This window comes from Acomys minous (assembly GCF_964271855.1).
Source record: "Acomys minous genome assembly, chromosome: 1".
NCBI lineage: Eukaryota > Metazoa > Chordata > Mammalia > Rodentia > Muridae > Acomys > Acomys minous.
In genome coordinates, this window is record NC_140483.1 from 21,695,900 (window position 1) to 21,721,208 (window position 25,309).

General features: G+C 43.2%; 1 protein-coding gene across 3 annotated transcripts; it reads right to left on the reverse strand.

The window, feature by feature from the left end:
• Positions 1-2,809: 2,809 nt before the first annotated feature.
• On the reverse strand, positions 2,810-23,494 carry SLAMF6 (SLAM family member 6). 3 transcript variants are annotated; one of them, XM_084782511.1, is made up of 8 exons: positions 23,144-23,493; positions 9,784-10,134; positions 8,267-8,530; positions 7,750-7,851; positions 7,391-7,420; positions 6,125-6,198; positions 4,987-5,058; positions 2,810-4,116 (listed from the first exon to the last, which is right to left on the reverse strand). In XM_084782511.1, exons 1-8 carry the CDS (start codon positions 23,226-23,228, stop codon positions 4,075-4,077), a joined length of 1,020 nt encoding a protein of 339 aa, XP_084638637.1. In that variant the 5' UTR covers positions 23,229-23,493; the 3' UTR covers positions 2,810-4,074. The 3 variants fall into 3 exon arrangements, with proteins under 3 accessions (XP_084638637.1, XP_084638638.1, XP_084638639.1); XM_084782512.1 differs by lacking the exon at positions 7,391-7,420; XM_084782513.1 differs by lacking the exons at positions 7,391-7,420; positions 7,750-7,851 and having other exon boundaries at positions 23,144-23,494.
• Between the last annotated feature and the right edge of the window lie 1,815 nt (positions 23,495-25,309).

Genomic DNA, 25,309 nt, shown 5'->3' on the forward strand with positions numbered 1-25,309 from the left:
AATAGAAGAGGCAGCTCAGTGAGGAGCCTGAGAAAGAGCCAGAAGCGAAGGAGGCAAGCCAAGAAAATGCAGCGTCATGGAGGCCAGTAGATGAGGTTGTGGCATCGGCAGGTGGGTGAAGGCTTGTAAGAAGGAAGGAAGGGCTGGGTCAGGAAGCCCCATTTCATTACTTGGTCTTTTGTGAAACCTAACCTCAGTCATTCTTACACAGTTTCCTAGCCTTTAGACACTTGTAGAGATGTTTCTTCTTTTTGTTTCAGTTGCAATCTGGCCAGTTTAGTCTAGACGTTAAGCTAGGGTGTGATAGCCTGTTCTAGAAGGTTAGATGGTCTTTTCCAAGACATAGGCTTAAGTCTGTTGCTTCCCCAACTTTATAGATTTCTTCTATCTCTGTGAGGGTCACTGGATGTCTTGTGATGTATTATTTTTTGAATACTTGGACACTTCAGGGGCTGTGGGAAGGCTAGCAGGCTGAGGCACCTGCAGCCACACCCGGCAGCTCAGCTCCTGTGATCCACATGGTGGGAGGAGAGACCCAATTCCCTTCAGTTGTCTTCTGTGCTGGGAGTTTGATGCCAATTTGACACAAGCTGCAGTCATATGAGTGGAGGAAACCTCAGTTAAGGAAATGGGTTATAGGCTAGGGTTATAGGCAGACCTGCAAGGCATTTTCTCAATTAGTGATCGGCAGGGGAGGGCCCAGTCTATTCTGCATTGTTCCATGCCTGGGCTGGTGGTCCTGAGTTCTTTAGCAAAGCAGGCTGAGCAAGCCACGAGATGTAAGCTAGTAAGCAGCATCCCTCCACAGCCTCTGTATTAGCTCCTGCCTCCAGGTTTCTGCCCTGTTTGAGTTCCTGTCCTGACTTTGGTGATGAGCTACTGATGTTCAACTTTGAGCCAAATAAACCCTTTCCTCCCCAACTTGCTCTTTGGTTATAGTGTTCCCACACAGAAATAGTAGCTCTAACTAAGACATCCTCTTACCACACCCTCCCCCATACCCTATGTACACACATAAATATAAAAGGTAAAGTCAAGCACTTATCTCTGTCCAGTGGGACATCTTCCATGCTTTACGACACCTTGTAAGGACTTACAAGTGAAGTGATTGTCTTTTCTCTTCCTTGAAGCCTCCGTGACTACTTCCGAGGTCCCGTTTTCTTCCTGACAAACTGTTCTCTGTCTTACTCTATTGTCTTAGCTGACAATGTCATTAGTATCCAGTACTTAAGATACATTTATAACGTTAGCCCTGGGGAGGTGGAGGCAGGAGGATCAACAGTCCATACAGTGAACTCAAGGCTAGTCCAGGCTATAGGAGACCTTGTCTCAAATGATCTAAAAACCAAAATAAAGAAGACCTAACTTTAATAAATTGTGTTTTCTCCTTCTGTTGTTTGCAGGCATCATTTTAGTTCTTTCTACTCTGATCCACCATCCTTGAATCGTGGCATCTTGAGATCTGTTCTTTACATGAGCTGCTTCTGACAGCACCGGGGTATTTGAATTTTTATGCTTAATTAAAAAAATATATTTGTGTATTCATATACATTATGTATGTAGCATTCATAAGTACATATAGATGTATGTATGTAACAAATAAAAAAAAAAAGAGGCTATCAACCTGAGAGTTGAGGGCAGCTGGGCTTGGTGGCACATGCCTTTAGTCCCGCCACTTGGGAGAGAGAAGCAGGCAGATCTATGTGAGTTCAAGGACAGCTTGGTCTGTAAAGCAAGTTTTAGGACGGTCAAGGCTACACAGAGAAACCTTGTCTCAAAAAACAAACAAACAAACAAACAAACAAGAGAGAGAGATAGAGAAAGAAGAAAGAAAGAAAGAAAGAAAAAAGAAAGAAAGAAAGAAAGAAGAAAGACGGAAAAGGAAAAAGAATTGTTGGAAGCCATGGGAAGGGTTGGAAGGAGGTTAGCTGGGAAGTCTTGGAGGAAAATGATGGTGGGGGATGCATGGAAGTGATATAATCATATTTCAATTTCAAACATTAAACAATTAAAAATAAAAAGCAAAGTGATTTAAAATGAAAATTTGTTTTTAAAGACCAACAGAATAATGCTTTGTATTGTAATAATTTAAGTATTTTATGCACATGTAGAAGAAATAAAAATTAGAATATCTTAGAGTCAAAGAGTCTTAATGGATTGTCTAAGGCGATGCAAAAAAAAGTCTCAAGGTAGTTGTTACACTACAGGCATAGAAAGTAACCAGCTTAGAATGTACTAGAAAGACGTGTTCCAGGAGGGTGTCTCTGTAAGACAGTTAATACCCTTGACTAAGTGGAGAGTTACATTGAGGACCATTTTATGTAGTTAATAGAGGATGTAGAAAGATGTAAGTCTACTGGAAACCGAGCAATGAAAAATAAGGTAACTATTAACTCTAAGAAAAACAAAAGATTGTGTGAGAAGAGAAATATAATTACACTCGCCTATTACATCAGTAACTGACACTTAATAGGTTCATAATGATAAAGTCATTGAGTTTGTATTTATTTACATTAGAAAGACAAGGCAGCTCTGTGTCTTAGCAAATAGTAGGAAACCAACAGATTGTGTTTGCATGTGTGAAGTGTGGGAGTCGGGACCATAAAATCGTTTACCTAGCTTGTATGTGCAGTTCAAACCATGCTGGACTTTCAACTATTGGTAGATAAAATGAAAAAAAAAAAAAAAAAAAAAAGAACAAAGATGACTGTTAGTTGGATGACATATTCTGACTTCAGAAAGTTGTTTAGGGGATATTGTTAAAAAACAAGTCAAAACAAAAAAATGAAAATAAACTAAAAGCCAAGAAAAATGTATGAAGATATTTTATTTTGGTAAATGAAATATTTGGTAAAAATAGTACTATTTTAATATAGGATTATTAATGGTAGTTATCTTGGCTGTCATAGAGAAGTTTTGTTTTAGAATGTGTCAATTACTCACAATTAAAGCACATAGGATATTTTTTTGAGAAAAATAAAATATACCAAGAGAAATATACAAAAACTCTTCTTCTCCCTCCAGAAATGCTTCTCAAGGACAGAGGAGTGTGTTGTTTTTTTACATTTGGAACTTGAGCAAAGGCAAGAAATGGCATGAATGTAGCCAAGTAGTATGCCTTTTCTATTCTCAGTTATTTTATTTTACTTGTTGGGACAGAGTCTTGCTGTGTAGCTTAGACTGTCATGAGACTTCCTATACTGTAGCCCAGGCTGGCCTTGAACTTAGGACTTTTCTAGCTTCGATACTGAAGGCAGTCAAGCAGATTCTGTGATTTCAGGAGATAAAATTTAACAGCAATGATAATGTCAGTGATAAGTTTTTTTTTTTTGAGACAAAGTTTCATGTAGCCCAGGCTGGCCTCAAACTTTCTGTATAACTGAGGAGGGCATTGACTCCTCCTGACTCCATTTCCCAAGCATTAGGATTCTAGGAGTGCGCTGCCACATGGTAACTGGCAAAACTAGCAGTTGGACCAGATGTTTTTGAGCTTTTAAATGTTAGGCACTGTGCCAAGGGCTTCAGGTTTACATTCATCCCTTGTGTTCCTGGGAGATGGTCTATGCTATCCCTAGATGCCAAGAAAAAGTATGTATATAGTTAGTATAGATACAGTTCTTTCTCAAATATTTCAGTTTGCACCTGATAGGATACACATAACATAAGTAGGCCCACAGTTGCAGAGCCAACTGTACTGTCTTATTTAATTACCACACAAACCTATTACATATGCATTTATTTATTAAAAATATTGAGCACGGAGAATGTACTAGGTATTAATGGTTACAGCAACAAAACAATCATTGTCTCTGTTCCCATGAACTTATGCTCTTATGATGGTAACAGTGTTAAAAATAAAAATAAGTGTAATAATATAAATGTATATGTAAAAAATTTTAAAAATTAAAAAAAATAAATATTCAATTACATGTGATAAACAACATGGAAGGTCTAGGAGAAGAACAAGGAGACCCAGTTCAGGTAGAGTGCTCTGGGAACCAGGCTTCTTCTGTGTCCTCTTCCAAGGGCTCAGTAGATGGGTTCTACTTGCGTTTCTTCAAAGCTTTCACCAACTTAATAGATGTCCTTACAAGTATTCATCCCGTGAGAGATGGGCTTATTTTATGAGGAGAGAAATGAAATAGATCAATAGGGATCAGGGCTATAGCCTACCCCCATGGCCTCAAAGAGGACGTGAGAGCCCTCATGGTTAGATCGTAGGGCTATTGGTGGCACAAGGCAGGAGGACTGTGTTAAAAACAAAAACAAAAACAAACAAACAAACAAAAAACTAGGCTAATTATAATAGGGGATCCTAACACAAGATAATTTAAAATTTCATCACCTTATTTATTTATTTATTTATTTGTGTGTGTGCACGTGTACAAAGTGCACAAGTGTGCTCTGCCGCAGAGAACAACTTGTTTCTCTCCTACGCTGTTGGTTCTGGGGATTGAACTCAGGTCATCAGGCTTGTTGAAAACTGTCTTTTTATTCACCGAGTCAACTCACCAGCCCCAAGATAAGTTTTTACATTTTAGTGATGTCTCCAGACTTTTTTTTTTCTAGTGGTATTTGGATAGCTGTAAAATGGACCTTTTAATTTATTTGCAAAAATCACAGGAAAGGAGTGAAAAATACAAGAACCCAGGGGCTGGCAAGATGGCTCAGTGGATAAGAGTACCTGCTGAGCAAACATGAGGATTTGAGTTCAAATCCCCAGTCCCCTTGTAAAAAGCTTTCATGGGCTTGTAATGCCAGCACTTTAGGGGCCAGAAGCAGGAGGACTGGGCTTTCTGGCCACAGGCTTAGCTTCAGGGTCAGGAAGAGACACTGTGTTCTGAGAGGAAGGCGGAGAATGATAGAGCAGATCCCTGCATGGGCTTGTTCCCATCCACACGCGCATAAGCACACACCACACACACGTACATTACACACATAGTCACACATACAAAAGAAAAGAAGATAAAGCAGTCATGGATTTACCTCTCTGGCCTGATTAACTATGGAGTAAATTGTCATGGAATCATTTTTTATGGACTTGGAGCTTTCCATTTCCTGTAAACAAACAAAGAAAGAAACAAAGAGTTATATGTGCAAAGAGGTCCATATGTACACGTATTTTGGGAAAAAGGCAGTATGACAAGCGAAGTGGCATGCCAAGGGGAGCTGGGGACCAAGCTCCACCAGTTCAAACCTGTGAGGTTTTAGCATCTCAGAAGGTTATTGCATCATATCTTTTGTCTTAGCTTTTACTAGCTGTAACTGGGGCCACTTGCTTCAGCTGCTCCATTAATCCTTGTTATTCTAATGGCCTAGTTAGCATGTAATGGTTGGGGGTGGGGTGGGGGGGAACCGGAAGTGTAGGAACTCCAAGTTTTGAGAGCGGCTCTCTCTCATACACCAAGTAGTAGTGGCAACAAAAATACTCAGGCCCTAGATGAATCTGTTCATATATTTTGATACTTTAATAAATTAATGAAGGAATTTTAGAGAATAATTTAGACCCCCCAAAACTCCAAGGTATAATTTTTTTTTTTAAAGAAGCTGACAAATGGGCTAGTGATTAGTGTTTTGGGTTTGCTCCCAGGGGGAGTTGGGAATGGTAAATGAGTAAGGGGTGCGAATGCCCCTTATTGGTCTTTCTTTCTTTTAGGAGCTTTACTCCCCAAAGACTGTGATGGGCTGGGCCAGAACTGTTTGCTGTTTAGGAAAGTGGCCCCACATTTGTCTCACTCATGGGTAGTGGGGAGAGAGGATTTCCCGGTGCTTGTCAAAGGCCGTCCTATTGTGTGGGAGTTCTCTTGCTTTCATTTCCTTTCTTGTGGAGGGCGTCCGAGTGCCCCGTCTCTCTTGAGACACTAACTCTAAGCACTCCCATCCCCACCTCTGCCTGGATGACAGCTCCTACCGGAAGAGAATCTCCTCTGATCTAGTCAAGCATGCCAAGGGAAAGGGAGCCGGTCTAATTTGTCCCTTCAAGCAGGTTGAAGCTACCCTGAAGGGACAAGACCCACTGGCGCGTTAAGCAGCTACAGAGCCCTGAGAAGCAAGTGAAAGACAAGGTTCCCTCAGGGGTGATCATGGAGGACACCGGGATGGTCAGCCCTGTGCTTGCCTTTACCTGCATTGGGCGGATGACTTGTGCATACACAGTGTTCCCAGGGGAGCCTGGAGCATCTGTGTTGCCGGGGTAATCTATGGTGAACACAGAAAGGCACAGCTGTCAGTGGTAGGACCCGGGGCCTGCTCCTCACAGCATCTCGGCAGGTCTTGCTGGTCTCCACAGCACTTCTTTTATCCCCAAAGCAGTTATTTCAAGCTTGCCCTTCCTTAAGGACTCTGTCCCCACCTCTCAATCTTTAGCATTCTGGGCTAAACAAGAACTTCCACATGATGTATTTTTAACCTCATTTTTTTGGGTGTGTGTGTGTGTAGGTGGAGGTGGTGTTCTCATGACTCAAGCATTTTAGTGACTTTCTCGTGTCAAAACATGAAGGACTAAATACTGCAGTCCATGGGACATTGTTTTCACAGCCCCGTGGGACAGATTGGACTATTTTAGAGACAAGGAATTGCAGGCTCAAGAGAGCTTAGTAGACTTTCAAGAAAGTCTGTCAGAGGGCTGGAGAGATGGCTCAGAGGTTAAGCGCACTGACTGCTCTTCCTGAGGTCCTGAGTTCAATTCCCAGCAACCACATGGTGGCTCACGACCATCTATAATGTGATCTGATGCCATCTTCTGGCCTGCAGGTGTACATGAAGACAGCACTGTATACATAATAATAAATAAATAAATCTTTAAAAAAAAAAAAAAGAAAGTCTGTCAGGAAACAATGGGATAGGCGCTGGAATGCTTGTTTTCTGACCCCTGGCCTTGTGCCATCTCTTCAACAATGGCATCTTGAAACTATCACCCATGGGATGAGGCAAAAAAAAAAAAAAAAAAAGCCTGCATTCATCTATTTATCGCACCTACTTTTTCAGCAGTGACTATCCACTGTCGAAACCTTGGCTGAGTATCAATGGTGCAGTCACAGAGCTTGGTTTTGAGTGTTGTATGCCCAACTCCTATTTCTGCCCCAAACCTGTGGGGTGACAGTGGGTGGTTCATGGATGCTTTCACTGGGATTTATTTTCTCCATCAGAAAGGAGGTAAGTGATCTTGACCTTGCTATAGAAAACGGTGATGTCCCTCACATGCTTGGGAGGAACTCTACGGGTCTCATGGCCACCAGCCAGCCTCTCGGACACCATAGGGTCCAGTTGAATAGCGATGCTCTGATCTCTCTCCTCTCTCATTGTTCAGCCCTCTGGCAAGCCCCTCTTCCCTTTCACTTATCTCTTCCTGTCTGCCTTAAGTTTTGTGGTGGAGAGCTTGGGTGCTCACCTGCATGCTGGCTAGCCAAAGGAAGAAAACCTAGAAAATAAAAGCAAGAAGTAGAAATGCAGGACCAGGGAGATGAGTTTCCATCCCTTCCTATCCCAACAGGCATCTTTCCAGAGGATGTAGGCAATAGGTCCCAAATGAAGGGCGGGCGAGCAGGTGGATCCTGAGGCTGAGTCCTGCTTTTCTCAAGGATACCTCTCTTGAAATATTAACAGATGCCTGGCCACACCCAGGGATTATCCCAATAAACTAATTTAGCCAGAGGTTGTGTCCACCCTCCCTTGACCTTTGGCAACCAGAGGTCCAAGATTCTAAACACGGGCTTAAAGGAGATAGAGGAAAGCAGAAGGAAAACTTACCTCTTCTTTTCATGCAAACATAACTGACCACGCCCACGACAGCTATGATTATTGGAATAATTATAAGCCACTGTAAATTCCAGTGAAGATTAGTTAGAATGCCTAAAAAGAAGAATAAAGAAGTGGAATTTCTTAGGGTACATAAAATGAAGGCTCCATTGAGTTTGTTTCATCTCTTGAGTCTCTTCTGGGATGCCTACAGAGGTATGGTCATTTATATTCCTGTCTGGGGCTCTGGCAGACTTCCTCAGTGGCCTTGTGGAAGCAGGACAGGTAGGAACTGGGGGTGGGGAAGGGGCGGAGGACAAAGCCATCCTGACTCCTGAGGCCTAGAAGAGGACACTGACTCCGACTCACAGAGGCAGAGAGTTTTAGAGCCTGCCTGTCTCTCTCTGCAGCAGTTTGGCCACTCCCAAGGCCACAGTCCAGGAAGTCATGTGGGCTGTGAATCCATGCTGTAACACCACACAGCTAATTGAAGCTCCTCCTAGAAAAGACCCATGGTGGCAGGTGTTACCTTTGCAAAGGCTCCGGGCGGAGACAGAGACGGAGAGATTGCTGACAGCGTTCTCAGCTCTGCAGGTGTAACTCTGGTCACTGGAATTCTTCGAGTCCCAAGAGATAGTGAGATTTGGTCCCCCTAAAGAGATGTTCCCTGAGGCCTGCCACCCAATTGAGACAGTAGAATTTGGATTCTCCACAATACAGGCCAGGTGCATCTGGCAGGTCCCATTCTCAAACAGGAGAGTTTGGTTGGTGACTTCTAAGTTACTCAGTCGTTCTACACAAAGAGAAAAGACCTTAGTTAAGAACACATGGCCTTGCTCATCAACCTGTGAACGACATCCCTCACTTTCCTGTCTTGTCTTTTGGTGTGTGTACATGTGTGCGTATGATAGGATGTGTGCATGTATGTATGGGTACATGTTCATATGCAGATGGAGGTCAGTGGTTGGTGCTGGGAGGGGTCTTCCTTTATTACTCTCTACCTTATTTTGGGGGACAGGGTCTCTCACTAAACCTGGATCTTACTAGTTGGTCGAGGATAGCTGGCCAACAAGTTCCAGGGGCTTTCCTGTTTCTTGCTCTCTAGTCTTAGGATTATAGATGGTTGCCACCATCCCCAGATTTTCCTGTGGATGCTGAGGGCCGATGTTCGCCTTCTTGAGGGATGCTCTTTGAGCGTAGAAGAGCTTTGTTACCTGCTCGGAATGACCCTTCCTCCAGATAGCTGCATGGTTTATCCTCTTAACACCAATAAATCATCTCAAATGTTTTGTTTTCAATGAGGACTATTCTGATCACTGCCTCTGAAATGCTTCCTTGGGCCTGGTGTACATTCAGCGATAGAGTACCTGCCTGGCTTACTCAAGGGTCTAGTTTTAGCCTTTAGCACCAGGTCTCCTACCCTGTTCCCTGGCACCCCTGATCCTCCATGCCTTTTTTCCTTAGCACTCATGGCATACTGTAAGTTTATTTACTAATTAATTAGTCTGTTTTTTTGAGACAGGGTCTCTATACATAGCCCTGCCTATGCTGGAACTCACACTGAAGACCACTCGGCTGGGTCTACTCGGTCTTTGTGGAAAGTGAGACAGGTCAGTCACGTGGGATGTGCCACCACTTATCATTCCCAAGACATGACTAAGGCTGTGCTTTGCGCATAGCAGCGTGCACACCTCATAGGGCCTTTGTAAGGAGTGAGCGTGGGGACCTACTGTGTGTGTGTGTGTGTTAATAGCATCATTAAGTATTTTGCTTCCATTAACTGTATGCTTCTGATAAAGAGGAAGTGAGGTGACTGTGTAGACAGCCACAAGACTTAGTTTTTGACTCAGCTCTGCTTGCTGTTTCGCTGTGTAACATTATCAAACTGCTTTACTTCTGGGCCCCCTTATGATGCCAAATGCCACCCTCATTGTCCCTAGACTACAGTGCACAATGGTAGGCATGTCGGATTGAAATATATGGTTTGCATTTTGTTTTATTTTGTTTGTTTATTTACAAGTGGGTAAATGCCACATTTGGACTTACCGAACACCCTCAGAATATAACTGAAGATGACTGGTTTAGAGTCCTCTGTGGTTATCTGCACACTGTACTGTCCTGTGTCTGCCATTGTGAGGTTTCTGATGAGCAGGGAATAGGACTCGGTAGCATTTAGTCGCTCTTTCCTCTGGGGATCAGGTCGCATGATCTGTGGTTTCTTAGACGGATGGAGCTGGATGACAAGGATTGTAGTGACATGCGGCGCTTCTCTCCCATAATTCCACACAAATAAACTGATCGTCTTTCCTTCGGGAAGCTCTAGAGGAAAAGTTGCAGACTCCCCTAGGACACCGTTCACTGGCCGGGGGGCTAGGCTGCTTTGTGAAACTTCATTCCCTGTAAACACAGAAGGAGAAGAGCCGTCTCTGACCACCTCCTGCCATCCCTGCATCCTTTCTCTTAATTCTGCTAGTCTGTTTAAGCTATTTGGAAGATGACCAGAGGTGTGATGATGAAAGAAAAGGGTTAGAAGTGTTGTGGTGGACAATTACTCTCCCAGTGCCTCCTCCACCTCCAACAGTCTTGGTAAATGGGAAATTGATCTAGTTAGATAATCCTGACTGATGTGTGGTCTCCTTCTACCCTGGCTGGTCATATTTTTGTCACCTCAGCCTTTGAAATCTTTTGGCACCAATCTGTGAGGGATAAGGAAACATATTAACCCCTTGGCACAAACTCCAACCATTGCAACATTTTGTTGATGGCAGTATTGTCACAGCCAGCCATTTACAATGTAATGTTTGCCTATGTACAGTGCTTATACAATCTAGAGAGCAAGTAGCAGGGGTCTACTTATGCACAGTTCTTTGTATGCATTATTTCATTTGATGTGGATAACAGTCTTTAAGGCAGAGTTTTAAAAAGTCTGCTTATGGATGAAGAGACTGAGATACAGAGCCGTCAACTGACTTTCCTTGGTATGGCCTCTGAAAACCAGCAGAGCTAGGATTCAAACTCAGGCCTTTAAAAAATGTGTATAAGTTGCTTGCATGTATGTCTGTATACCACATGCCTGATGGCTATGTCGGCCAGAAAAGGGAGCTGGGTCCCCTGGAACTGGAGTTACAGACAGTTGAGTCACTATGTTGATACTGGAATCAAAGCTTAGTTCTCTGAGAGAGCAGCCTATGCTCTTAGCTGCTGAGCCAACTCTGCAGCCCCATTCTTTAGCGTCAATGCCAAATGCTTAGCTTGTATTACTCTGTTTTCTAGGTCTCTGCTTACTTGTCTGACTGGCCACGCTGTGATCATTTTCATATGCCAGACTTACCACTTAGCACTCCACACGGTGTCTGACATAGGGCATGATCTGTGGTAGTGTTTGGCTATCAGTCAACAAATAACCCCGGTGACTTCAACTTTCAAGGAGGAGTTGCATACGTGTGTGTATATTTATGGGGTATCACAGAGGGGACATCTCGGGGCTCCTGACACTTACTCAGCTCTTACATGAACTTGCACTTCTGCTTTCTTTCCTGAATTGCCATGTGGTCACCAGGCACACCAGGGTTGCCATCACACACCCACTTCTGCGTGGCATGTTTCCCATCAGCCCTTTGACACATGGCTATTTGTCTTCTCCGCCTCTCTTTCCTCTCAGAATCACATGAGTAAAATATAACGAGAAAAACCTTGAGTCCAAAAGTCTCCCTCAAGTAGTATTCCATGTATTTGAAATTAAAACCAAGCAGGGCAAATCTGTACTATCAGAAATCAGGAGGACGGTTGAGGAAGGACAGGCAGTGAGCAGGAGGCACCGTAAGAAGGGAACTTAGGGTGTTGATAACAGTGTTCTATGTCTTTATTTGTGTGTGTAACACAGGTGCTCTCTTTTTTTTTTAAATGACAATTCATTGAAGCTAATAACTCAGAATTTGTGCAGTTTCTCTTTGCATTTAGTAAAAATAATCATAGCAGTGACAACAAAAATCAAACCTAAAAATGTCATTATAATGACCTATAAAGGACTAAGATGATTAGGCCAGTTTCCTTGTCTGGCACACTTCCTATGACTTCCTTCCTGTTCAGTTTGCCCCAACTTGGGGATTCCTTGAGCTGGCTCTGCACTTGTACTTCCCTGGAAGGCACTTCTTCCAGGCATACGTGTGGCCGCTCCTTCATCTGCATAATGCCTTCAATGCAAATGTTCCTTTCAGAGATGCTTTTCTGAGATCACTCTTTCCTCACTATCAATCTCTACCACCCCTCCAACCCACTCTCCACTGGGCTTATTTTTCTCTATGGCAATCAGCATCTGGTATACTTTATACATTTGTAGGGTTTTGTTTTGCTTTGGTTTCTGTTTGGTTGTTTTATCCTCCCTACTAGCAGTGTAAGCATCACACAGGAAAGGATTTTTTAATCTGTCTTATCACGACTGTGAACATGCTTGACTGGTGCCTGGCACACTCATGCAGAGCATCAGATAAATGCATCGTGAAGCGAATGGACACATCCCTGGTGCTCCTTTTGGAAGGTCTTTATCCAGGATGTTGAAGTTCACTTTCTCTGAATAAAGAGACTGGGCTTATTTTCTCAGTGGCCATAGGACTCACCAGGAACTCTCCCTCCCCCCCATCCCCCCACTGCCTAGCATATTCCTCTCAGTTCTCTTGATTTTATAGGTCAAAATTATTAGAGTTTTTTTTCTGGCTGTTGTTTGGAGACAAGGACTTATATATAGGCCAGGCCAGCCTCAAACTGGCAATCTTCTGCCTTAGACTCCCGGGGCCTAGAATTACAGGCATGTGTCACTATGCCTGGTTTATTCTTTTATTCAAAAAGCTTACTAGTTGGTTAGTTTTGTGCTAATTTAATGGGTAAAAATTTAGAAATCGTGGCATCTGGACCATATTTTTTTTTGGCTTCCCTTCGTATACCTGCTTCTGGTGTGGATCTGGGGAATGCATATGTTGTTGTATGTGTGAACAAGATCGTCCTGATTCCCTGGCTCACTCTCTGATAAAGAAGGCTGACAGGTGAATTGCTCTATAGTGTGGTTGTCGGGTAATGGCCTGGGATTAGGCTTGCCTTTGCATTGTCCAAGTACCGCTACTGTACCAGCTACGTCGAGTACTCCTTTTCTTTACTATAATTATAATATTATTTCCACGTTTTTCTTCCTAAATGAGAGCAGGCTTTATGCTTGTTTACTACGTATTCTTATTGCTTAGCACAGTTTCAATTCAATAAAATAATGACCTGATAGAGGTATATATGTGCTCTACGGAAACACAAGTGGTGAATGAGGGACCAGGGCCAGTTGCCAAGAAACAAGCCACGAGATACAATGTTACAGGAAGATTTTGAATAACAAGAAGGAATTTTCCATCGCCGAGTGATTTGTAAATTTCCTACACGATTCTGCTTTCTTTGGATTGCTGTTACTTCGGACTGAAATTATCCTTCATTTTTACATGGCAAGCTGTTACTTTTCTTTGAAGGATTGCTGAAACACCTGCTTGCCTCTGGTTATATTTGTGGAAGTTTTCACTGGTGCAGGGGAAGGAGAAGGGAGCTTGTGTTGAGAACAGAGAGGTGCATGGGCATACAGAACAGTAAGAGCAGTTCCCTGCATGTCTAAAATGAAGTAATGACAAAACCAGGTTTGAACCAACAGGCTTATGATGCCCGAAGATCAGAAGTTGCTGAGCATGCTCAAAAGACCACCAGGTGAAATGTTTTGGCCCAGAGGAAACATGGGATTTTTCTTTTTTCCTGCATTGGGCACTGATGCTTTTCATCACTCTGGACCAATACCTTTCACATGGATACTGATGTTCTGGAGCATCAAGCTGCTCAGCTGGCAGTAAATGTGGAAGAGTAGAAGCAGAATAGAAGAGTAGGAGTTGGAGAGATGCTTTATGGTGGCTCTGGCTGTGGCAGGCTACATGGCCTCTGTGTGTGTGTGTGTGTGTGTGTGTGTGTGTGTGTGTGTGTGATGTAGAAAGCATACCTTCGGGACTCTATAAACCACCAGAGGATCACTTGAACTATGGGGAAGGTGTTGATATTCTCTGGTGACATCAAACCAGGGATCACGAATGTCTGGCTGAGCTTTACATTTTTGTACAAGTTGGTACAGTGTACACAATGAGAGCTCTGCAGATCGAGACTAGAATGTAGAAAGTCTTAAAGAGTCACGTGAGCAGTGGGAATCTACTTTGTAAGGTAGTAGTAAAGTAGAACACATTGGGGAAGCAGAAAAGTGTATGGGAAGCAGTGTTTCAGGAAGGAGTAGGTAGGCAGAAGATGGCTCTGAAAAAGAATGAAAAGGCCCCAGAGATCCATGGTGTTTCTAACTTAGATGGCTGGCTTAGGTATGTTCATAGCCAAAGGGGGATACAGTGGACTGTTTTACCTCCCAGGCAATTAGTTCAGAGTGAAAGAAAGTGGGGGCTGATTTGTCAAGGGATTTGACAGAGAAAGAAAGAAAAACATAGAGCAGACCTTTTAGGTGGAGTTGGAAGAAGGAAAGGTGGTCATTAGGACTGTAAGAACCCTTGGTAATGGGTTGGAGAGATGGCTCAGTGGTTAAGAGCACTGGCTGCTCTTCCAGAGGTCCCGAGTTCAATTCCCAGCAACCACATGGTGGCTCACAACCATCTATTATAAGATCTGGTGCCCTCTTCTGGTGTTCAGGTGTACATGCAGACACAACATTATATACATAATAAATAAAATCTTTAAAAAAAAGAACTCTTGGTAAATTTAGAGAAAAGGGGAACAGTGCACAAGGAAAGACTTTAAAAATATGGTGGTAAAGGAATGTTTAAAACACAGAGCTGTTTCTGAGGAGGAAGCCAAAATGGTGCTCTGGAGCACAAGTGAGGTGTCAGTTTTGAATGAAGGTGTGTCTCCTCTGCCATCAAAGCAAGCAAGAATGAGACTAAGACATTTATAGGTGAAGGAAGAGATTTAGATACGTCATAGAGCTTGATCTTAAAGTTATAAGACCACTGATCTGATAGGTCCTGAAGGAAGATATTCTTGGATTATTCACCAAGATAGACTATATGCGAAGGCCAACACAAGTTTCTGAAAATTCTAAAAGCTGTCCTCCCCAAACCAAACAAAACCAACCAACCAACCAATCAACCAATCAACCAACCAACCAACCAAAAGACTCTTCTTTGACTACAGTGGAATAAAATTAGAAATCAAGAACAGAAAGAACAATAAAAAATGCACAAATAATGTGGAAATTAGACTTCATTATGTAAAGCAGTCCATGGGCTAAAGAGGAAGCCGCAGTGGAATTAGACTATCTTGAGAGAGGCAGAAATGAAAAGACAGCATGCTAAAACAGAGGGATACAACAAAAGCATAGCACAGAGGAGTGTTTGGACATATATGTGCTTACATTAAAGGAGAAGGAAGATCTCAAGTCAGTAATTTAACAACAAGGCCAAAGACATCAGGAAGGAAAAGAAAGAAAAAGAAACAAGGAAAAACTTCCTATCCCCTCCCCAACAGCAGTTCTCAACCATTGGTTCACAACCATTGGAAAATACATATTTCTGATGGTTTTAGGAACTGAGACACTACCCAGTAGCAAAATTACAGTTATGAAATAACAACAAAAATAAATTTATGGTTGGGTGTTTCTAAGACCATCAGAAGTCTGTGGTTTTCAATGGTTATGACCCACAGTTTAAGAACCACTGCTAGATGGAATGTTTGTGGAAAAATCCTTAACAAAATGCCAACAAACTGAACAGAACTGTAAGGTTATACTTCATGATTAAGTGAAATTTATCTCAGGAATATCAGAGTAGTTAAACACACACACACACACACACACACACACACACACCAATCAATGCAATTCATGAATATTAACAAGACAGAGAAAAAAGGTCAAGGTTATCTCTTTTGATATAGCAAAAGATTTGAAAAAAACTCAACACTCTTTGAGAATCTAAGTATGAAAGAAAACGTCTTTAACCTGACAAAAGGCATTTATGAAAACCTGTGGTTAACATTCTACTCAACAGGTGTGCCTGATAGTTTTATGTCAATTTGACATGAGCTGAAGTCATCTGAGAAGAGAAAACCTCAATTGAGGAAATGCCTCCACAACCCAGGGTTGCAGGTAAGCCTGTAAGGCATTTTCTCAATTAGTGATTGATGGGGGAGGGTCCAGCCCATTGTGAATGCTGCTACCCCTGGGCTGGTTGTCCTGGGTGCTATAAGAAAGCCATGAGGAGCAAGCCAGTAAGGAGCACATTTTTATGGCCTCTGAACCAGCTCCTGTCTCTAGATTCTTGCCGTGTTTGAGTTCCTGTCCGGACTTCCTTCAATGATGAACAGTGATATGGAAGTGTAAACCAAGTAAACTCTTTTCACCCCAACTTGCTTTCTGGTCATGGTGTTTCATCACAGCAACAGAAACCCTAAGACAATATGCAAGACTGAATGTCTTCTAGTTAAAACTGGAAGAACGTACCCATTTTTACCATGTCTACTCAGTGTTGTTCTAGAAGTTACAGCTAGAGCAAATAGGCAAGAAAAGGCAACAACAACAACAAAAAGCATATAAACTGTAAAAAAGAAAAACAGTTCCTAGTCATAGATGCTATGGTCATATGAACAGAAATTCCTAAAGAGTATATCAAAATAACCAGAGCTAATATGTGAATTTAGCAAAGTCAGCAGGTCACAAGATCACACACAAACAAACTAGTTTGGCTAGGTGTGGTGGCTTTAATCCCAGGACTTGGGAGGCAAAGGCAAGTGAAACTCCATGAGTTCAAGGCTAGCCTGATCTACATAGTTCCAGGACAGTTAGGGTTATATAGAGAGACCCTGTCTTAACAAACAAGCATAAATCCAACAAAAGCTAGCTTGTATTTGTCTACACAAGCAGTGAAGAACAATCTAGAAAAAAAAGGGGGGGGAAACAAATTCCACTTACAATAGTATCTAAAAGAATAATGTCCTATGAATAAGACTTCCTCAAGACTCAGCTTTTCCACTCCTTGGAATATACCCACAAAAATGCTCCACCACACAACAAGGACATATGCTCAACCATGTTCATAGCAGCCTTATTCATAATAGCCAGAACCTGAAAACAGCCTAAATGTCCCTCAGTTGAAGAATGGATAAAAAAATTGTGGTACATTTACACTATGGAATACTACTTGGCTATTAAAAACAAGGAAATCCAGAAATTTGTGGACAAATGGATGGAACTAGAAATGATCATAATGAATGAGTTAACCCAGAAGCAGAAAGACTCACATGGTATATACTCACTTATAATTGGGCACTAGCCCAAAAGGCATGTCCCACGAAAGCCTTCACTTATCAGGAGATTGGGATAGATGTGAGGACTTCCTATTGTGAATCTAGGTAAGAGAAATATAGGAGATGAGGAAATAGAAAGACCCAGAGGGTCATAGAAACCTACAAGAAGAACATCACGACGGGTGGATCAGGGCCCAGTGGGTTCTGCTCAAACTATTGCACTAATCAAGGACAATACAAGTAGTAAACATCGAACCCCTATTCTGATCTACCCAATGGACAGGACATTCCCCACAGTTATGTGGAGAGCGGGGACTGACGCTGACATGGACTCTGATGCCCCATATTTGACCACTTCCCCTTGGTGGGGAGGCCTGATGGCATTCAAAGAAAGAATAAGCAGGCTACCAAGATGAGACTTGATAGCCTATGACCATATAGTGGAGAAGTGTCATCTGTCATGGGCAGCAGTTATGCAATGACTCATAGTCAAATGGTGAGAATAAATGATTCCTGTGGGCTCATCCCTAAATAGCACATCTATGTCAACCACACAAGAGTTGGGAAACACTGGGGAAGATGATGTGGAAAGAGTATAAGAGACAGAGAATGAGGAAGGATGCTGTGAAATGCTATTTTCTAGACATGACATTTTAGTTTCACTCATGAACTCACTGCACCCATGGCCACTTGCAGAAGACTAGGCCAATACAACCAGTCAACATTCCAATAGGCAATGTTAACTGGTACTCAGTGGGTTCCAGAAACAACAGCAACACCCCACATAACAGCTCAGTGCCAGACATGGCTACCCCATATGAGTTATTGGTCAGGGAGGTCTAAGAAGTGTCTCAGATACACAGGCTATTGCAATTGCTCTTGATTGTCCATCAGAACAACATGGTGAGACCCCAAGGCACCACTCATTTTGGATACAAGGTATAGAGAAGTCAACCTCTAACTTGTTAGGACACTTGCCTCCTGCTGGCTAACTTACATAGTGCTAGAAGGTGCTATGCAAGTTGCTAGGGGAGAAAAGATATCAATGGTCCCTCCCAGTGCTGGACTCTGTATGTGCCAACACTGATATGCTGGCAAGATATGCCTCCTGGGTCAGTAGTGGTATGAAAGGTTATGGTGTGTATGTGTGTGTGTGTGTGTGGTAACCAACTACTTTCTGATCAGATATATAGCCTGCTCCACAGGAAGGAATTTGTACCTCCTGCTGTAAACCTTTTCAAAAGCCTTTGATGGGAAATGACAGGCCCTGGGCAAGAAAGATGGAACCTACTGTTGATGTTTTGTAAAACTCTTCTTGAGGAAAATAAAATAAAATAAAATAAAATAAAATAAAATAAAATAAAATAAAAGTCACTAACTGAGGTTTTGGCTCTTACTCAGGAGTTGGCCTTTAATTTGATTGGACGGGATGAGCTGTGTTCTTTACCAAGGGAACAAAGTAATAAAAACATGGTATCTAGTCATTTTGCTCTATAAGCTGATTAGCTGCCCACGAGCTGTCCATAACTTGTGTTTTCCTTTTCTTCCCAGAAATTGTTAGAAGCTTGGCCTAGTTAGGCAGAGTGGAAACCTGAAGCCTGTCATGGATTTGGTTTAGTCAAGCAAACTGGGGTCTTTGGGGAGGGGTTTGGGGCTCCGGGGGAGGGTCCCTTCAGTACTGGGTATAAACAACTCCTAGTGTGCTCAGCTGTGAGCTCAAACTCTACCACTGAGCTGCATGCTCAGTCTGGGATTTTCTTTTTGGGTGATGCCTATATTAGAGCAATATAAGTGATGGTTGCAGAATACATGCTATGTGAATTTCATCTTGAAAAGAAAGAAAGGAAGGAAGGAAGAAAAGAAGGAAGACAGACAGAGAAAGAAAGAAGAAAGAGAGAAAGAAAGAAAGAAAGAAAGAAAGAAATGAAAGAAAGGTTTTAGTGTGAGTGAAGGAAACAACTTGAGCTAGATCTGGAGTGAGGGACCCAAACCTGAGGGGTGTGAGGCATGGAAGGCTAGAGATCACAGTGGGGACAGAACACGAAGTCTGAGCGATGGAAAGTCACATGTTTTTTGAGCATAATAACAAGATGTCTTTGATGAGGTAAAATAACTGTCTGAATATGCAGATGGTTGTTATAAAGAAGATAACGGTGCTTGGGGAGTCATTAGGCCACAATCTGTTAGCACTAGAACAGTTTCCACTTTTGACTCATAAAATTTCAGTCAGGGCTGCAGAAGGAGGTCAGTGCATGCTTGAGGCTATTGTTTGGATCCCTAGCTGCAAAGTAAACGAAAGAAAGGAAGAAAGAAGGAAGGAGAGAGGGCAGAAGGGAGGATTTTCCTTTACCGGTACCTCCAACCACTGCTCTCCCCTGGGCCTCAGAGGCCCTGTGTCTGTTTCCTTCCAACGCACCCAAAGAGTTAGCTCTTACTTTTGTCTGGCAATGACTGCAGTGTGACTGCATTTCAGAACCTTGCTACGGTCCTTTGGTCCAAAGGTACGGTCCTTTGACAGGCAACAGTGATATCAGCTGGGAGTTTGTTAGAGCTGCAGAGTCACAGCCTCCTCTTAGAGAGTTGTCATTCTAATAAACTCCTTAAGCTATGTGTACATTAAAGTCTGACAAATTCCTACGGAGAAAGAAGAAAGAGAGAGATAGCTGAGATTCACGCAGATGCCTGATTTCATTTTTATAACTGTTGTTTTGCTATACTAGGCTTTTTGTATTTTGCTTTGTTGTGTAGCCCAGTTTGCCTCAGCATCCTAAGCTGGGATTGAAAACATGCAGCACCACACCTGGATGTCAGGCTAATTAAAAAAAAATGTTTTTGTTAGTCTCTATTAATTATATGCACTAAGAGGTTTCATTATTTTTCATACATGTATATATTTTGGTTATTTTTACCCACATTACCTTCTCTTGACCCCTTCCCACTCCTGTTGATCTCCTTCTGAATTAATCCATCTTTTTATTTTATTTATTTATTTATTTATTTATTTATTTATTTTTTGAGACAGGGTTTCTCTGTGTTAGCCTTGACTGTGTCCTGGGCTCGCTTTGTAGACAAGACTGGCCTCAAACTCACAGCGATCCACCTGCCTCTACCTCCCCGAGTGCTGGGATTACAGATGTGAGTCATCACATGGGTAAGCGGTTATTTATGTACAGGGGCAAGTGGTCACACCACCAAGGAAAATGTCTCTCCCTCCCCAGCCAACCACTAACGACTTATAAGGCCTGAGGCAGGGGCAGGCCTGATTGGTTTCTTCCATCTGCATGACAGGATGTTGTTGGATTTAATCTTGTGCACAGCCTTGTGTGGGTAATCACAGGTGCTGTGTGTTGAAGAGTACAACTGCCAAGTCACGTGGTAGGTTAGTTTTGTGCCCGCCCCCCCCCCCCTGCAAGGAAATGAGTTAAAGCGAACGCAGGGGGCTGGGGTGATGCATAACTTGGCTAAGTGTTGGCCATGTAAGCAGGGTCATCTGTGTTCAGATCCTGAGCACCCCGAGTTAAAAGCCAAGTCAACCGATCCATTGCTGTTCACCTCAGCACTGGGGAGGCAGGAGGATCTTTGGTGCTTATGGACCAGTCCTCTGCCTAGCCAAATGGACACACTTCAGGTTCGGTGAGAGCCCTGTCCCAGAGAATAAAGGAGCAGTCATGGAAGATACTCAATGGATGTCCACCTCCACACATTTGTAAGCACACGGGAACAAGTAAACACCCGTGCATGCACACAAAACGAGTCAGGATGAGTCCCAGCTACCTGGACACTTGTAGTGAGTCATTTTCTCCATCTTCTCAGAGAGTATCTGTCTCTTCGTCTGATTTACCCTGCAGTCTTGTCTTTCCTCAACCACCCCAGATGCTTCCCTGCTGTATTTTCCTCTCCCTCCCACACTTCTTTATTTGACTCCTTCTCTTTTCACGTACTTTTCACCTATTCCAGAAAGTTCTTCCTCAGCACCCCATCCAGAGCAGTTCCCCTATTTTGGGTGCCCTTCTTAGTTTTACCCTAGAACCAGACTCTTCACTTTCCACCCTGGTAAGCAAGGTTCCGCTCCACTGCGGGGGTTTCTGGCCACCTGCATCTATCTGCTGCAGTCAGTTAGCCTTGTCTTTCCCTTTGTGCCCATCCCCCACAGCTGTGTGGCAGTAAACTGTTACTTAGGCTCTGTTGCTTTCTTTCTGCACCCGCAGATTGGTGACAGAGGAATCCTCAGAGATATGGAGAAGGGATTTTAATATAAGGACACTCAAAAAGTATTCAGTTTTATAGAGGTGAAAGTGAGGTTAAAAAGCTCAAGTCTCAGCCAAGCCTTTAGTCCCAGCACTTAGGAAAGCAGAGGCAGGCAGATCCCTGTGAGTTCTAGGCCAGCCTGATCTACAAAACAAGTCCAGAACAGCCAAGGCTACACAGAGAAATCCTGTCTCGAAAAACCAAAATAAAACAGCAGCAGCAGCAGCAGCAGCAGAAACAACAACAACAACAACAACAGAAAAAACTCAAATCCTTGGTCGGTTCCAGGCCAAGACATCGCAACTTGGATGGATGCAAGTAAAATAATTTTCACATTTTTTTCTTCATTTTATATGTATTTCTCAAGGTTCTGTCCTCCTTAGTTTGACTTAGTCTCTATTCTCAGCATGAGCCTTGTGCCTCAGTTTCCAGCTGCTTTCAGGAAATCTCCTCTTTGTTATTGCACCGATGTCATAAAACAGATATATCCAAAAAGGAACTGATCGTCCTCCTGTGGCTGGTCCTCCATCCTAACTCTGTCCCTCCTTATCTTTGACTGTCCAGTCTACAATGAGACATTATATGTCTCTTTCTTGAGTTCTTTTTTCTTATTTCTTCAAAATTATCTGTCATTATTCAGTGCACATTTTACTTGTTTATAGTTTCTCTTCCCTGCCGAGACATTAATTCCACAAGAACAGAAATTTTGCTGACTTAGGTGCTGATGTAGTTCCTGAAACTTCTACAGTGCCAAGAATTCAGTAGTCATTTAATGAATGGTTATCAGATGACTTAATGAATCTTCCCTTCCTCTTATTTCTGTTCTCAACTAATCGAATTACTTCTATATCTACAATATGTCTTGATTTGTGTATGTGCGTGTATATGTGTGTGTGTGTGTGTGTGTGTGTGTGTGTGTGTGTGTATGTGTGTGTGTATGTTACTGACAGGTTTAGTCAAGCTGTTTGTTTTTCTTTTTGTTTTGTTTTCATCTTTTTGATGGCTAATAAAAATTTGGCAAGTTATTTACTTTGCTTTAGTCTCAGTTCCTTGTGTCTACATACAATTATTAATAGAACAAATTCATAGACATACCACAAGACTTCTAAATACAACTCATGCTTAACATGATTTTCACAGGCTTTTTCCTTTTTCTGGCTTTGCCTGTTTTCTGGAATAAAATAAATGCTTGCTAATTTGTTTCTTCGATGGACTCCTTGGGCATAGGTCTGAGTTAGCAGCCTTTGTTTGATCTCTACTGCAACACCACTTCAGCCCAGATGGACACTGTGTGATGTCTCAAACATGATGTGAGCCTTCCTGCTCTCCGTGTTACAGGTAGCAAGGAGAAGAAGAAGCGGGCTCAGTTAATCCTTTCCTAACGGCAGTGTAAAAGCTGCAGGGTTTCCAATATTTGAGTGTAGAGCGAGGCTCAGAAAAGATAACAGATGCCCCTGAAGTTACACAGTATCATAGTAGGTAAGGCATAGAAGACTGTCTTCTTCTTCTTCAACTTATTTTTGTGCCACAACATGCTGGTCACAAACAGTCTTGACTTACAAAGACCCATGCCCCAGAAAACACTTCCCTTCTAGACAGCCCGAGCTGAAATGTTTGCGCTAGAGGGGTCCCATGGCAGTCCGAGGAAGCGGCTTGCTATGAACCACTGAATTTCCTCCGGCCCCGAAAAGAGAACCAGGCGCCTCGATTTAGATGACTTTGATTCAGCAAGCCTTGCCAAAGAAGAAACTCTCTCAGAGACAACAGTCCAAAAGAAGAAACTTACTCAGAGACAACAGTCCAAAAGAAGAAACTCGGTCAGAGGCAACAGTCCACAGACATTTACCTGAGCCAAGGCAGAAGACCAGTGGGAGCAGCCAGACCATCCTCTGAGAGCCCGAGTCAGATGCTGGTGCCCTTGACACAGGCATTCTTGCAGAAGCTTGTCACTGAGACTTCCTTTTCCTCTAGTGATGAGCGCTCTTCCTCTAAGTTAGCAAACTTTTGTTTATCGATTTTTTTTTAACAGCACACTTTGTGTAAGTTAAGACTGCTAGCAATGGAGGACACGGAGCCTGAACTGGCCATCTCCTGTAACCAGGCAAGACTTCCAGTGGAGGGACTGGGACACCAACCCAGCCACAAACCCTTCCATCCACAATTTGTCCTGGCAGCATGATGTAGGGGAGTAAAGGAGGTGCAGAATTGTGGGTGTGGCCAAGCAAGGACTGGTCCACCTTGAGACCCATACCACGAGAGGGAGCCCACTCTTGACACTGCCTGGAGAGTCAGGAACTTTGGGCTGGATTGCCCAAAGACACAACCTGCCAAAAAAAAAAAAAAAAAAAAAAAAGGAAATGAATTGCTTCCTTATGATTATTCTTCTATATTCATAGATAGGAACCTAGCCCAATTGTCATCAGAGAGGCTTCACTCAGCAACTGAGGAAACATGCAGGGACTCACAGCCAAGCATTAGGTGGAGTTCAGGAGGGAACCCTGTGGAAGAGGTGAGCAGGAGAATTGTAGGCGCGAGAGGGGTCAAGGACACCTCAAGAAAACCCACAGAATCAACTAACCTGGGTTCATGAGGCTCACAGAGACTGAAGCAACAATCAGGGAGCCTGCATGGGTCTGACCCAGGCCCTCTGCATATAGGTTAAGGTTGTGTAGCTTGGTCTTGTGGGACTCCTAACAGTGGGAGTGGGGGCTGTCTCTGACTCTTGTCCTTTCTTTTGGGACCTTTTCCCTCATACTGGGTTGCCTAGTCCATTCCTCATACGAGGGGAGGTGCCTTGTTTTATTACCACTTGATGTTCAGTTGATGTCCCTGAGAGGTCTGCCTTTTTCTGAAGGGAAACAGAAAAGGAGTGGAGGCGGGGGGGGGGGGGGGGGGGGGAGGGGGGGGGATGGGGGGGATGGGGGAGTCAGGCGTGGGGGATAGAGGTGGGGAAAGTGTGTGTGTTGGGGAGGAAAGGTGTGTGGGAGGAGGGACTGGGAGGGAAGGACAGAGGGGAGCTGTGGTTAGGATGTAATTTTTTTTTAAAAAAAGGAAATATCTTGTAGAATTTTTTGAACTTGTATAATTTTAACTTAAAAATTTTAGGGAGAGTTGTAACCTGACCAATTTATGTATTTGAGAAAATGTTCACCTTGTCCATGGCATCTTCTGTAATGTCTGTCAGATCTTAGTGGTTTGCACAGTTGCTCAGCATTTGTTTTTTTTTTGTTTGTTTGTTTTTTTTTGTTTTGTTGTTGTTGTTTTTTTGTCTTCTGTAGTTCAGGTGATGCAGGTGATCCAATGCGGTGATGCAGAAGGGTGGTGGGACCTCTGAGAAGCATGTCCTAGTGGGAGAATATCAGGTCATTGATGGTCTCTGACAGAGGGATTTCCGGTATGCAAATACCTTTGAACTAGCCACAGGCTGCCACCCACAGAAAGCCCCTCACCCATGCACCTGGAAGTAACCCCAGTGAACTAATCTACACTTGTGTGGCTGTTTCTCTGTTTTGTTGTCAATGCCTTATCTGGGGTGACTAGAGATACTTGTTCAAATCTCCCCAGAAAAAGTCACAATTGGTGCCTGGACTGGGAGAAACAAGGCAAAGATGAGCATGAGAGAGAAGGGCTCACGTGACCCCTGGCTGTGGGTGAGACACAAGAATGCCGACTGAGCCAACGGAAGATGGAGCATTCAGGCAGCAGTCCTGACATCATTACCCTTCCCTGCTGGTATGAGACCGTGTGCCTCCTTGCTGGAGCGTGTGTTATGCATAAGACATGCAACGGAAGCTGAACAGCTCTGAGGGGAAACCCAGGGTGGCTGCCTTCCTGTGCGGTATGGCTGGCATATCCCTTTTATGAATGTGGTCTGTCACTCAAGTACAGGAATGTCCCCAAGGTGGCTGATGGACTAGAGACTCCGTTGTAATTTCTGGAAGTGGCACATATGGCGTGTGATTATAAGCAGGTCATGGAAATAGTCCTTTGGTCTCGGCTGGATGCCCTAAGA